Source organism: Xenopus laevis, chromosome 5S, assembly GCF_017654675.1.
Source record: "Xenopus laevis strain J_2021 chromosome 5S, Xenopus_laevis_v10.1, whole genome shotgun sequence".
NCBI classification, from domain to species: domain Eukaryota; kingdom Metazoa; phylum Chordata; class Amphibia; order Anura; family Pipidae; genus Xenopus; species Xenopus laevis.
This window is the reverse complement of record NC_054380.1, coordinates 90,398,292-90,412,091: the sequence shown is the minus strand read 5'-3', so window position 1 is coordinate 90,412,091 and position 13,800 is coordinate 90,398,292. Positions and strand designations below refer to the sequence as shown.

Genomic DNA, 13,800 nt, shown 5'->3' with positions numbered 1-13,800 from the left:
GCAAATTTATGCGCCCATCATTACCCATTAGTATATTTTTCATGTTGAGGGGGAGGATGGCCAGAAAAAGAAAATTCTGGTAAGTATGACATTCATTTTCTCTTATCTATGTGCAATATTAAAAAAAACCTGTCTGTATTTGTATCTGTCTTATTCTGCATCTGTGAATTATATCTAGTTTAGTTTAGTATATATTAAAGCAATGACAATTATTTATGTAGTCTGTCACTTTTAACTTCTGTTATAGTCGGTATAATAACAAGCAAATCTGATGTGTGGTGGAGACTAGCTAGAAGAGAACAAGAATAAAGCAGATACAGGGTGGGGCAGTGTAGAGAAAGGCATAGGAAAAAGGAAAGGGAAGAATTTCAGTTTCAATTCCTGGCAGAAACCTAGGAAGACTGTGAAATGCACACACATTGCTTAGTAATGCCTTGTGCCATGATGTTTAATATAACAATATTATGTCACCACTAAAATTTGATCCACTGTTTGAATTATGAATATGTTAATAAAATATTATCTTGCTTTCCGTTATACATCTAGTCTGATTTTCTGGAAAAATCTTTGTTTTTTCATATTTTGTATTTAGCCAAATCTTTTGTGGGGGAATTCAGTATTCTTTATATCTAATAATAATAATAAAAAGGCAGAAACACATTTTTTTGCAAATTAGAGCAGAATACCATTTTAATATAAATTTAACATAAAATCTATAATAAAATATATTTTGTTTTCTGTTCAGATGTTGGTAAATACCCCCTTTTCTGTCCTTTTAAAATGTGGTCCTTTCCTTTTTTGACATGATTTTTTGTAAATAATACAATATGAATATCACAAGTGAAGTGATATATGTATCCATACCAAATGCTGATGTAAGGAGACAAAGACCACAACCTGAATCATCACAATTCAAAATGGAACAGATTCGCTCATTACTACCAGTTATAGTAAGATAATCAGCCATCCACTGAATTACAGTTAGTTATTACTATAGTTATCTTTATCTGTACTGCCTCCTTAACATAATTAAGTCTAATACATCCTATTCAGTTCGTAGCCGAACCCACACTGTTTACTATGGCTATATAATATAACCTGCTAGTGCACAAATAGCTGTTAAGAGAAACAATGGGTGACTTTTGGTGTTGGAAACAGACATTTTCTGAAATGGTTTCTAGAGAACTACCAAATAAGTGGACTATAAATAGCTGCAATGAGAAACCAAATCAGATGGGATGGAAATCATACACTCAACAGCATGCTTTTGGAGAGTGAGTATTTAGAAACTGACTTTAATTTTTTTTCTATTTGAAATTCAAGATTATGAGAGCAGTACAACCTGTTAACCATGCAGGAAGTTGTGTCATATATGCCAAATGCTAAATACGTCTCAGTTTTAGATGCAAAGCAAGGTTTCTGGCAAATAAAGCTGGATGAGAAGAGTTCCAAGCTATGTTCTTTCAACACACCAACAGGATGATATTGTTTTATGAGTTTACCTGTTGGTTTTTCATCAGCATCAGAAGTGTTTCAAAAAGCTATTGCACAAATGATAGAAGGTCTAGATGGTGTTGTTAACATAATTGATGACTTACTTGTATGGGCAGATTCCATTGAAGAGCTGCAGAGAACAAAGTAAATGCAACTTAAAATTTAACAAAGTAAATGTAAAATCAGAATAAATTCATACCCAATCTAAATCTAAAATCAGTGCATCTCTAAGACAACTACTGGAGAAAGATATTGAATGGCACGAGAAAGAGTAGCAAAACAAAAGTTCTCAAAAAAATTCTCAAGCAAAAAGTCACCAAGCAGCTACACTAAAGTTCTGGGATGTTGATAACCAGCTCAGAGGGCATTGGATAAAACTGGTAATCCTACAAGAAGGTCAGCTATAGCCTATGCATCAAAAGAGCTTATAGATTGTCAGTATAGATATGCGCAGATAGAAAAGTAACTACTTGCCATAGTATATGAGTGAATCGATGAATGGAAAAGAGATCCATGTTGATAATGATCACAAACCACTTGAAATAATATTCAAAAAAACACTTTACCAAGCTCCAATGAGATTGTAGAGAGTGTTCCTAAGACAGCAAAGTTATCAACTAAAGGTTACATAAGCACCTGGAGATGCACATGGCAAGTCGAGCTTTCCTGAAAGAACATAAGTAAGATCTGCTAGGAGATGAACTAGAAGTAAACTGGATCACATCTCCAATACTACCAATGTCAGAGGACACACTTTATAAATTCAGAAAGGCTAGAACAAATGACTATGTTTTACAAATGTTAAAGAACATTAGAATGAAAGAATGGCTCGGTCACAAAAGAGTTGTACCCAAAGAATTAAAAGCATACTGGACTTTCAGAGAGGAAATCAGTTATGCATCTGGACTTATGTTCAAATCAACAAAGGTAATAGTTTCTTTGATATTGAGACAAGAGATGCTCAGTAGGGATGTCGCGGACTGTTCGCCCGCGAACTAATTCGCGCGAACATCGACTATTCGCGTTCGGCGAATGTTCGCGAACGTCGCGCGACGTTCGCCAATTTGGGTTCGCCTTAGCTGGCGCTTATTTTTGCCCTCTCACCCCAGACCAGCAGATACATGGCAGCCAATCAGGAAGCTCTCCCTCCTGGACCACCCCCACACCCCCTGGACCACTCCCCTTCCATATATAAACTGAAGCCCTGCAGCGTTTTTTCATTCTGCCTGTGTGTGCTTGGAAGAGCTAGTGTAGGGAGAGAGCTGTTAGTGATTTGAGGGACAGTTGATAGTAACTTTGCTGGCTAGTAATCTACTTGATACTGCTCTGTATTGTAGGGACAGAACTCTGCAGGGATTTGAGGGACATTTTAGGTTAGGTAGCTTTGCTGGCTAGTAATCTACCTTCTACTGCAGTGCTCTGTATGTAGCTGCTGTGGGCAGCTGTCCTGCTGCTGATCTCTCATCTGCATCTGTTCTTCAAACAACTGCCACCTAGCTGTCTAAATATCAATAATAATACCGTCTCCAGAAACACCTCCCGAGTGACGTTTTTCAAGCAGCAATAATATATTCCGTATCCAACGGCTGTAGTGTATACGTTGACCTTGCAGGCATTATTTGCCCAGTCTTTAACCAAGTGCCACCTAGCTGTGTGAGCTTTTTCACATTCCGTGTCCAGAAACATCACCTGAGTGACGTAGTGTGATTTCTGCCCTTTACAGCACAAAACGCAGCGCTGTGTCAACAATGGATTTTTCAGATACATTTTTGCCCTTGATCCCCCTCTGGCATGCCACTGTCCAGGTCGTTGCACCCTTTAAACAACTTTAAAATCATTTTTCTGGCCAGAAATGTCTTTTCTAGCTTTTAAAATTCGCCTTCCCATTGAAGTCTATGGGGTTCGCGACGTTCGCGAACTATTCGCATGTTTTGTCGCAAGTTCGCGAATATGTTCGCGAACATTTTTTCCGCCGTTCGCTACATCCCTAATGCTCAGCAAAATCAACAAATCACACTTGGGAATAGTTCAATGCAAAGAAAGAGCCATACTCTGTTGGCCAGAAATGTTTGAAACAACAGTTTCTCGTTGTTCAAAATGCAATGAGCACATAAACAGCAACCAAAAAGAACCTTTGATTCCTCACCCAATTCCAAGATGACAATTGGAAAAGGTAGGAACTTTGTGTGGACTACTTCTCAAAGTTTACAGATATACTCAAACTGAATGACACAACATGCAGAAGTATAATCACTGCATTAAAATCCATATTTGCAAGACATGGTATTCCTAATATTGTCATATCTTACAATGGTCCTCAGTATGTCAGTAGTGATGGGCGACTTCGCTGGAAAACAGCAAAAAATTCACGAAAAGGGCCTATTTTGTCCAACTGCATTAAAGTCAATGGGTGTGCATTAAATTGTCGCTGGCAAATTTTTGTGGCAGTTTTGAGAATTTATTTGCTGTTGGCGTAGCACTGGAATTCGCGCCTGGTGTATTTATGCATGATATGTTGATGAAATAACGTTATATTGTTATATTATATTATATACATCTTCATTAAACTGTAATGTGATTGTACAGTATAAATTAGGGGGGTATTTTGTTACATATTAAGCAAAATCATAAAACTAATAGGAGAGCAGTTGCATTCATTAACAGCAGCAGTCACATCAGCATCTGAGTTCTGAGTAGGCCATTTCAGGGCAAGGTGAGTGCACTTTAATTTACTGAAAGAAATACAGCAGAAAATAATACATTTGAAATCAATTAACTAACACAGTAAATAGCTTTCAGAGATGCCAGCTTTAATTATTGGTTCCTCAGGAAGGTGTGTCCCCGGTGTGGTCCCCGGTGCCGCACTTCCACTGGATCATGGCTGTGACCGATCCCAGTGTGCAGAACTTCAACTTGCTTGTTCCATTATCCTGCAGCTGCAGGTACAAGTTGTTTGTCTGTTTTTCCTCTGGCCATGTGGAATCTGTGCACCAAGCTAAGATGTCGGATCTGGGTTGGGATGGTTGGCCTGACCCAGAGGCTGCAGAAGGACAGACTCCGTTCTCATTTAGATACCCTTTACCGACGCCTTCAAAGCAAAGGTACTTTTGGAGTGGGACTTATGTGGAGCAGAGTGGCAAGGCATCTGAGAGACTTTCTTCGTCTTGTCAGTCTGAGGGCAGGACAATCTCAAGTCTTCTATGAGTAAAGTGCATGAGTGATCTGATACAGACACTCATGAGTTGTAATAAAGTTTTGCAACTGCGTTATTTTCCATGTGAAATTTTTTTTATACAGTATTTTGTGTCATTGCTGTTTTCTCTCCACAGTAACCTGCTGTGCACGTAAAAGGTTAAATGAGAGGTTTAATGAATAGTTAATATATGGTCTTAACTTTTGTTTCTGGCATTGCAAGCACTAGCATTATTATTATGTGGGGATAGGAGCCTGCACTTGCCACTTACTTAAGTTTGGATCATCATTTAAAAGAAGGGATTCCATTCCTTCCTGCATTCCTTTGGGGTGGATGCCCTTGTCTGAGATCCCTTAGTAAGAAGGGTGGTTGAGAGGTTGCTTTGCATTCAGCATTCAGGAGGGCTGGACATTGCTTTTCAGTTTGTGACATCACATAGTCAACCCCACTCAGCGATTGCTTGAACTTGCTTTCAGAAAAAGGCTCCTAACAGTCTAATATTATTTCTTTTATTTAAAAAGTAAGCATTTTTGGTTAACAGATATATTTGAGAATATCCTTATCTTCGTTATACCTATCCATCTGGACAATTTGATTTTCGTGATAGTTCCCCTGTTTTCTCTCCACAGTAACCATTGTTTCGTGGTATGCCACAGGAGAGGGTACCAGAAATGGATGTGATGGTACTGTGTGTACTATGGTGTTGTTTTATATGGTGTGGGGGGATGTTTTGAACCATTGTTGGGAAGAAATGGATTTTTCTCCCTGGTGTATGTAGGGACCCAGACAGTTAATGTGCACCTATGGCTCCCTACACTTCCTGATCTCCCTAGTTGCTGGGCAGTTGCTAGGTAATTTGCATAGATGCATTATTTGCCATAAGGCGCTGTGACAAAGCCCTGTCACATTCTGGTATAGTGAGTGAGAAGGAGTGGCCTCTTCCTCTTTGGATGCTGATCCAGCTGGGTGTGCCCAGGGGAGCGTGAGTACAGCAAGGCCCAGAAAGCCATGTGCCTAGAGGGACCAGGTTCTCTAGTGTCTAAGTCGGGGAGCAGGGATCGCGTGAATGAGGATAGTGAGTGGCAGGGATATATCTGTAATAGACTCTCTAGGAGAGTGAGATAGAGAGTACAGATAGAAAGAGCAGCTTGACTCCAACTAGGAGGGATAACAAGGAGGTAGCTCTCCTCTCAGGCAAGACTGGCCGGTAGTATAGGGACACAGCCTAATAGGGATTAGGTCTAATGAGTTTCCCTGATCCCCGTGTGAGGATCCAGGTTGAGGTGCTGAGATCATGAGGGTACCTCTATCCAGGTGGACGCTATCGCCTCAGGGAGTTCCACTGTCTCTGGAGGAAATTCCCCGGCATCTACATTGGGAGCTCTGTGTGAGCGGCATGTGCCTGTATATGCTGCCAAATGCCTCTTTACCGCTGTGAGTAAACACCCATTATTCTTATTATTGTTAGTGAAGGCCCTAGCCTGAAGTGTTTGAGTCACATGTAACCTATGCTCTAAGCAATAGCTGAACATGAACCCCTTTTTGGTCTGCTTAGCCAAGTTAGCATTACACATGTTTAGGTTGGCATTAGGAAAGGCAGCTTCCAATTAACAAGGTGGAGATAGGAAAGTTAACACTATATGGTGCAATTTGCATTAATCCCAATTGTGAGTCTGTTACTAATTAAAATTAAGCATACTTCATAAAAGTACCAAATAGCTAATTTTGGGTGCAGAGTGTTAAAGTTCTGCTGTAATTTAAATACCACAGTCCAGTGCTCGCACACCAGAATGTGTTCACATTATATATTTACTTACTGATGTGAACATGTGCCATTGTAAAAGGTGGTATTTAACTGTGGCACTACCACAGAACTATAACTCTCTACATCCAAAATTTGCCATTTTTATGAAGTATGCTTTATTTATAATAGTGATAGAGTTAATATATTTTATTTTACCGTTAGTACTTCAGTATAAAGTGTTTTCTTTGTTTACTTTCCTATCTTCTTTTTCTCATATCTTTGCCTAGGTATCCTCACATAGGTACTATGTGCTTTTAGGAACAGGCTGTAAAAGCCAAACACGTAGTACCTACATGATTCACAGTAAAAGGTTTCTCTTTGTACTAGCTGATTTGACACTGAGGTGCTCTCAACCCTTGCACCAACGACAGCACGTCAGTCCTGCGCAGGGCCACCATTAGAAATCATGGGCCCACGGGGCTGACTCCTAAACAGAGGACACAATGGAACCACACGTCTGTTTTGGATAGTTTTCGCAAACTATTTAATATAGTTTTCGCAAACCTGGAAACTATTTAGCGAACACTTCCAACAGTGGAAGAAAGTTTGCGAATTGTATAGTTAGTGCCAATGCGCAGTGAATGTAATGAAACTTCTCACTGAAAAAGTTGTTATGTTTGCACCAAAAGATTACAACACCTTCAAGCACTTCTTTAAAGTATAAGTATGCAATGATAATTGAAGTTTACAGTTTAAGAAAGAATATTACATTGAGAGATGCGAATTTTTATTCTTATTGGTGCAAATTGGTTTTCTCTTTCCGACTTTTATTACAAATTGTCCGTAAATGAGAGAGCACAAATTGTTAAAACAATTCGGGCACTTAGTGCAAATGAAATGGGAAATTCTGCTGGTACGTAAAAGGTTAAATGAGAGGTTTAATGAATAGTTAATATATGGTCTTAACTTTTGTTTCTGGCATTGCAAGCACTAGCATTATTATTATGTGGGGATAGGAGCCTGCACTTGCCACTTACTTAATTTTGGATCATCATTTAAAAGAAGGGGTTCCATTCCTTCCTGCATTCCTTTGGGGTGGATGCCCTTGTCTGAGATCCCTTAGTAAGAAGGGTGGTTGAGAGGTTGCTTTGCATTCAGCATTCAGGAGGGCTGGACATTGCTTTTCAGTTTGTGACATCACATAGTCAACCCCACTCAGCGATTGCTTGAACTTGCTTTCAGAAAAAGGCTCCTAACAGTCTAATATTATTTCTTTTATTTAAAAAGTAAGCATTTTTGGTTAACAAATATATTAGAGAATATCGTTATCTTCGTTATACCTATCCATCTGGACAATTTGATTTCCGTGATAGTTCCCCTTTAAATGGTTCAACAGAAACGTGATTGTTCAATATGCATAAATTAGGGAGGGTACTTTTTTTTTTGCATATCAGACAAAGTCACAGAGCTTTTAGCAGCAGCAGCATCTGACTTCTGGGTAGACCATTTCAGAGCAAGGTGAGTACATGAGCAGCGATTCTAAAAGACTAGAGGTGATTGTTGTTGCTTGGAAATGTGAACTGCTATGTTTGCAAGTGAAAATCACATGACAAGAGTATTCAGGTGATCATTGATTTTCAACATATTGGTCCTAAGTCCACTTTTTAGATGCATATTGTTGTGTTTTTCATCCACAATTTTCTCCCAAAATTGCAGGGTCAGAGTGGCTGACTGCTAATAACCTTTGTGAATTTTCGGAAATCGCTTTCAAGTTGCTGCTAAAATTTGAACTCTATTCAATAGACTCTATGCAATATTAATAATAGCATTAGTGCTCGATACACTTGGGGATTATTTACTAAACTCTGAATGCAAAAATCACAAACAATTTATGATTTTTTTTTTTAAATAAAATCTCACTTTTAAAAAAATCACAACATTTTTGGAATTGATTAAACCCCGAGGATGGAAAAGTCAGAATCAAGCAATCCGGCATCTCAGACCTGTTGAGGCTGCATATCAGTCAATGGGAGAAGTCCAAATGATTTTTTGATGTGCGCTTGGTTCCGTGTAATACCACAAAGTTTTCGGGTGAAAAAAAAAATCCGAAAAAATAATGAAAATCAGATTTTTTCCCGCAAAGCAAATTTTTGGGAAAATGTAATAATAAATAAGTGTGAAAATCCGAGTGGATTTGATCGGCGTTTGTAACAGAAAATATTGAGATAAATTCGGACTTTGATAAATAACCCCCATGGTGTCAGTTGCTGACACTACCTGCTGGTGGAATCCTGGGACTTTAACCACATCCAGGCTGGCAGTAAATCCATTTGTTCTCTTCGGGAACCACACAGGATTTCTCTACAGCAGAGAAGTTAGTAGAACTGCTGATTCCATATTAAGAATCCCAAGATTATATTACCGTTCAGCCTAAATCATTTATTAAACAAATGATCTCAGGCTGCTTGTTAATTATAAGGAATTTGACTTGCACACATGTCTCAATTATTTTCTATAGTTCAGCAATGCATCCTCTGGAAATACACTGAAAGTTCTTTGTTCTGTTTCTCTTGCAGATGACTGTAGTTTGCACAGTATACAGAACACCCTCACATGCAGTAGCACTGACTGAGTATAATTATAGTGCAATCAAATCATCTCTACTGGCAGGCAGTGAGTCAGTAACTAAACATAATACGGACACATCCAGTTTAAGTAATACTGGGTTGAATGCACCAGATCTGGTAGGAGTCTGGGTGCACATGCCCCAGACCTTTGGCTTATACTAATTTAGAGATTTCTTTTCTTGGAGTTAGTTTTAACTTTCTCATACAGATCATTAAGTTCAACTTTTGCTTGTTTAAGGAACATGTTATTCACACTAAAGTTCCTTTTTAAACTTAGCGTTGTGCAGAAATATTCTCACAGTGGATATTTGCCCTGCACATAATTATATAAATAAAGCTGGATAAGAGTGGTGTATTTAATGTGCAAACGGAATAGCAAATTATTTGCACTACAAATGTCCACATGAGCTTTTTAAATATGGCCTAATGGCAAATTGCGAATATTTATACACACACTCTGCGTTTGACTTTTGGTGGCAGAAAAAATACAAAACAGTCTTTGCAAATTGTGAATTGAAATTACTGTCACAACATTTTCGCACACAACAACCTGACACAGTGGCCGCACTCGGACAAACACCTGTATCATTTGCAAATATATGTGTGCAATGTGAATTCGCAGAAAGCTGAAAAATGCAATATTTCTGTATTCAGGAAAAAAAAACAGGCAATACAACCACTTCCAAATATGCAATGCACAAACTTTACAAATGATCCTCAGTGTCTCTTAGATGCACTAGAAATATCACAAGTGTTAAGTTCATGTTTAAATGAATTTCTAGTAGACTTAAGGCATGAAGACCCAAATTACGGAAAGATCCGTTATCCGGAAAACCCCATGTCCCGAGCATTCTGGATAACAGGTCCCATACCTGTATCAGGAAAGTTTTCTCCTTGGAGTGCCAGACCTGCATTATTTTCTTCAAATGTATCAAACCTGGGCTGTAAGAAATCAAGTGTAATTTTTTTCTGTTTTCTCAAATGTTTGAGTGTCCGTTTCTGTAACCAGAGTTGCTGAAATAACATGGCCCCTGTTATTTCAGCAACCCTGGTTACAGGAACTGACACTTACATTTTTGAATCTAATTATTTTTATTGCAAGAACTAAACATGGAGTAGTTTCAATTTCTGATTTGTCTTTTTTAAAAAAAAGTCAATAAAACGTATGTGTATGGACTTAATTTTTGGGCATCTACAATTTCCACCAGGATTCTACAATCCCATTACATTGAATTGCTACACATTATATTACCTTTATACATTTGTATTCAATTTGTCTGCTTATACTGATGTAGGTTAATGATGTGTACTCTGTATATGCCTGACCACGTACACCTGTAATTGTGTATAAATGTATCCAGAATATATGTATGTATGCATGTGTGTTTAGAGTGTGTATACAGTATGGTTTGTGTTCTTGTTTGTCTGTGGACAGAATTTCTTGAGCAAATTGAAATCTAGGTGAATTATCTTTCTATCTTCTGTAATACCTTCTTTCTATGCTGTGTACCATACACCCCAGGTTAGAGCTAGGAACCCTAAGAGTAACAAAACATCTGCTGTGTGTATTGGTTAACTAGGTTATTTAGCTTTTTCCCTCATTCTGTAATTTCAATTTATTTGACTTGAACGCCACTTAACGTTTGAACTGCATTTTAAATTATATAAGTAAAGTTAGTTTAATTCTAAAATAAAAAAAAACTCTTGTGATCTGTATCTAAAGTCAATTAACCTTCCCAAACAGAAAAGTGCGTATCTACCCATGTTTACGAGTTATCACACTACTTTACATTAGATAAACAGTTGTGTGGCTGGCTAATAATTCAATGACAAAACTGGCACAAATTATTTACATGCCCAAAACATAGCATTCTATAGCAAGGCACAGAACTATTATAACAAAGGTTACAACATTGTTTCTTTCTCACCACATTATTATTCTTTCTCCTCCCACTCAGTATCCCAGCTATACAATCAAGCATGGGAAGTGGGGTGCCATATTTTTTGCAATTATCTTTATTCCCTATTAACATTAAATATTCATTTATATGCAGTAGGCTTCCCATCGTTTTAGATAGTGGGAGCTCTAGGTAAGTACTTCATGAAGCTTAACATGTGTACAAGTAATTTGTATGTTTTATATAAAAGCTGTTTTCTATGCAAATTAACTCATATTTTAGGATTTACAAACACAACAATTTAGCTATTGATCACAGTACACTAGATCACAGTATGTATGCTTGCTATGTAAATCTATATGTATATTACTGTAACATTTAATTGTCTTTCTGCAACATGCTCCGACTAGCAATGGCCGATCACAGGTGGAGTGATGAGTTTAATAATCAAATAAAAGAACTGGATACTATTGACCTGTGGACACTTCACATGACTGAAGAAAATGGTTTTCCAAATGGCAGGCTAAAATATGAGCAAACCACATTTGGCAGGTACAGTAAATTTTAACCTGGTGTGTTCTTGGACAGAAACTGCATTATACTGGAATATGTCGATTTGTAATCTCTTACATAGAAATGTGTGACTGTGATACATACCGTAGTTAATTTAGTTAGGAGTGGGAGGATTCAGGAGTCAAGGAGGAGTTAGATCAGTAAATGAAACCCTAAGCTATAACTTTAGTATATTATTGCTGATGTCCCAGCAATCTCATTACAGGTATGGGATCCGTTACCCGGAAACCTGTTATCCAGAAAGATCTGAATTATGGATAGGCTGTCTCCCATAGACTCCATTACAATCGTATATTAAATTAAAAATGAGTTCCTTTTTTTTTCTGTAATGACAAAACAATACCTTGTACTTGATCCCTTGATAACAAGTCCCATACCTGTATCATATATACAGACAAAAGAAGTTGCAGTAAGGAGACTTGCTGGCACACTACACTTTGTGCATTGCACTTGTACATCAAAGCAGACATAATCCGCAAGCAATGCAGATAAAAGGACTCATTTACGCAAGCCGCTGCATTTCGAAGTTAAAAAAATTGCCTATTTGTAGCCTTATAGGAGCAAGGATTAAAAGTGATGGGTGCAGTTCTGCTCCCATTTTAGTGCATGCTATAGTGTACACCTGTCAAAATAATTTATTACCCTACTTTTTAACCCTATGATATAGTTAGATATGCACATGTGGGGTCTGGGCTGGCATGGAGATGCCTGGCAAATCAGACCATGGTATAACAATGCCAATTTTTGGGTCAGATTGCCAGTGGGTCCCTGTAAGTTGAAGATTTATGATGATTGTTTGATGGTTTAGGCATTCTGTCCACTAGAAACTTACCTTTATGAAAAACACTAGTATTAACTAGGGTAGGCTGTGTTTCCAACTGTTGTTTATAGAAAACTAGCCCTAAGAAATTTGTTTTATCTTAACCCCAGCTTTCGGTGTTCATACTGTAAACATCAATGGAGTTCAGCCAATGTCCACATTATGTTCCTGATAACACTGGCCAGAGCCTGTAAGCATGGCATTGTAGAGATGAAGATTTCCAAGCAGTCATGCAAGATGTGCAATAGTGGTACGATGGAAACCTCTCAGATTTCATATGAGAATATGAAAAGAATGATAAAGAATTTGGTTTTGAAGATTAACCGCACATTCTATGAACAAGAAAAATATGGGAGACTTTCAAGGCCAATTAACTATAATAAGAAGCAAAATGGCCCTCATGACAAAGATCACTTTGAGAATTGCCTGGAAGTTCATCAGGATAAGAAATATCAACAAGGTTGGTCATTTCATCTGGAGGAGCAATGGCAACAAGGTCTCTCACTTCTTGAGGAGAAGAAAAGTCAGCAAGTTGGCTCAACAGCTCTAGCTGTAGCGGGTGTCGCAGTTGCAGGGATTGGGGCTTTAGCATTAGCTTGTATGGTATTTGCCGACTCCTCTAAGAAGTGATTTTACCCATTTGCATGGTCTGAGTTTAACAGCTTTGTTAGCATTAGCCTGTCGATTCATACTGTCCTTTTAATATGTCTTCAGTTATTAACCGCTCATATAAATCATAGCAATTATTGCATCTAACAAGTCTGCATGAGTTTTATTCATTATATATCTTACATCTGAAGTGCAAAAGGAGGTTGAGACATAGAATTCAACAAAGGCATACTATGATCGGAATATATAGAAATGCGTATTGTTATCTGAGCATATAACGTGGTAAAAAAAATTATGCAGGGAACACTTCCAAGCCCCTTTGACTAAGCATGAAATCTTTACAAAGACTTTTAGACCTCAAACTACACAGGAGATTTTGTTGGGTGGGGATTGAATTGATGCATCTAATGTTATATATATGGATGAGAAAGAAGAATAAGGACCGCACAAGCTCACCGTTTTCCCCACGGTTCAGGTGCTCAGTCTCACAGTGTCTCCACTATGGATGCAGCAAAGATTCAAAGAAGCAGACGGCACTTCTGAAAATGGGGTTTATTGGAGTACCTGCTGGTCCAGCAGGTACTCCAATAAACCCCATTTTCAGAAGTGCCGTCTGCTTCTTTGAATCTTTAATGTTATATATAATTATAAAGTAAGTGATACATAACTCAAAGCAGTTGAATGGCATATCTCTGGCTAGTACTGGATTAGATTGTAAATGTATCAATATTGTTAAGTTACTATACAAAGTCCCAAATGCCTCTCTACTGGTGAACGGCAAACTATTTACACCCTTTAGCTGGGGAGGGGCACCAGACAAGGTTGTATCTCTACCGATTGTT

At 38.1% G+C, this 13,800-nt stretch overlaps 1 protein-coding gene across 4 annotated transcripts; it reads left to right on the top strand.

The window, feature by feature from the left end:
- Nucleotides 1-7,834: 7,834 nt before the first annotated feature.
- rtp3a.3.S (receptor (chemosensory) transporter protein 3 gene A gene 3 [provisional] S homeolog) lies at nt 7,835-13,098 on the top strand. Of its 4 annotated transcripts, none has more exons than XM_018265628.2 (3): nt 7,835-7,949; nt 11,367-11,508; nt 12,460-13,098. In XM_018265628.2, the coding sequence occupies exons 2-3, from the start codon at nt 11,369-11,371 to the stop codon at nt 12,977-12,979; spliced, it is 660 nt and encodes a 219-aa protein (XP_018121117.1). In that variant the 5' UTR covers nt 7,835-7,949; nt 11,367-11,368; the 3' UTR covers nt 12,980-13,098. The 4 variants fall into 4 exon arrangements, with proteins under 4 accessions (XP_018121117.1, XP_041420697.1, XP_018121119.1 ...); XM_041564763.1 differs by lacking the exon at nt 7,835-7,949 and adding an exon at nt 7,959-7,984; XM_018265630.2 differs by lacking the exon at nt 7,835-7,949 and adding an exon at nt 7,970-8,054.
- The last annotated feature ends 702 nt before the right edge of the window (nt 13,099-13,800 follow it).

Excerpts from the sequence above, each read along its gene's own strand:
- rtp3a.3.S (XM_041564762.1), top strand. The coding sequence starts at position 11,354 with ATGCTCCGACTAGCAATGGCCGATCACAGGTGGAGTGATGAGTTTAAT. Across the intron at positions 11,509-12,459 it reads GAGCAAACCACATTTGGCAG|CTTTCGGTGTTCATACTGTA; the intron begins GTACAGTAAATT and ends TCTTAACCCCAG.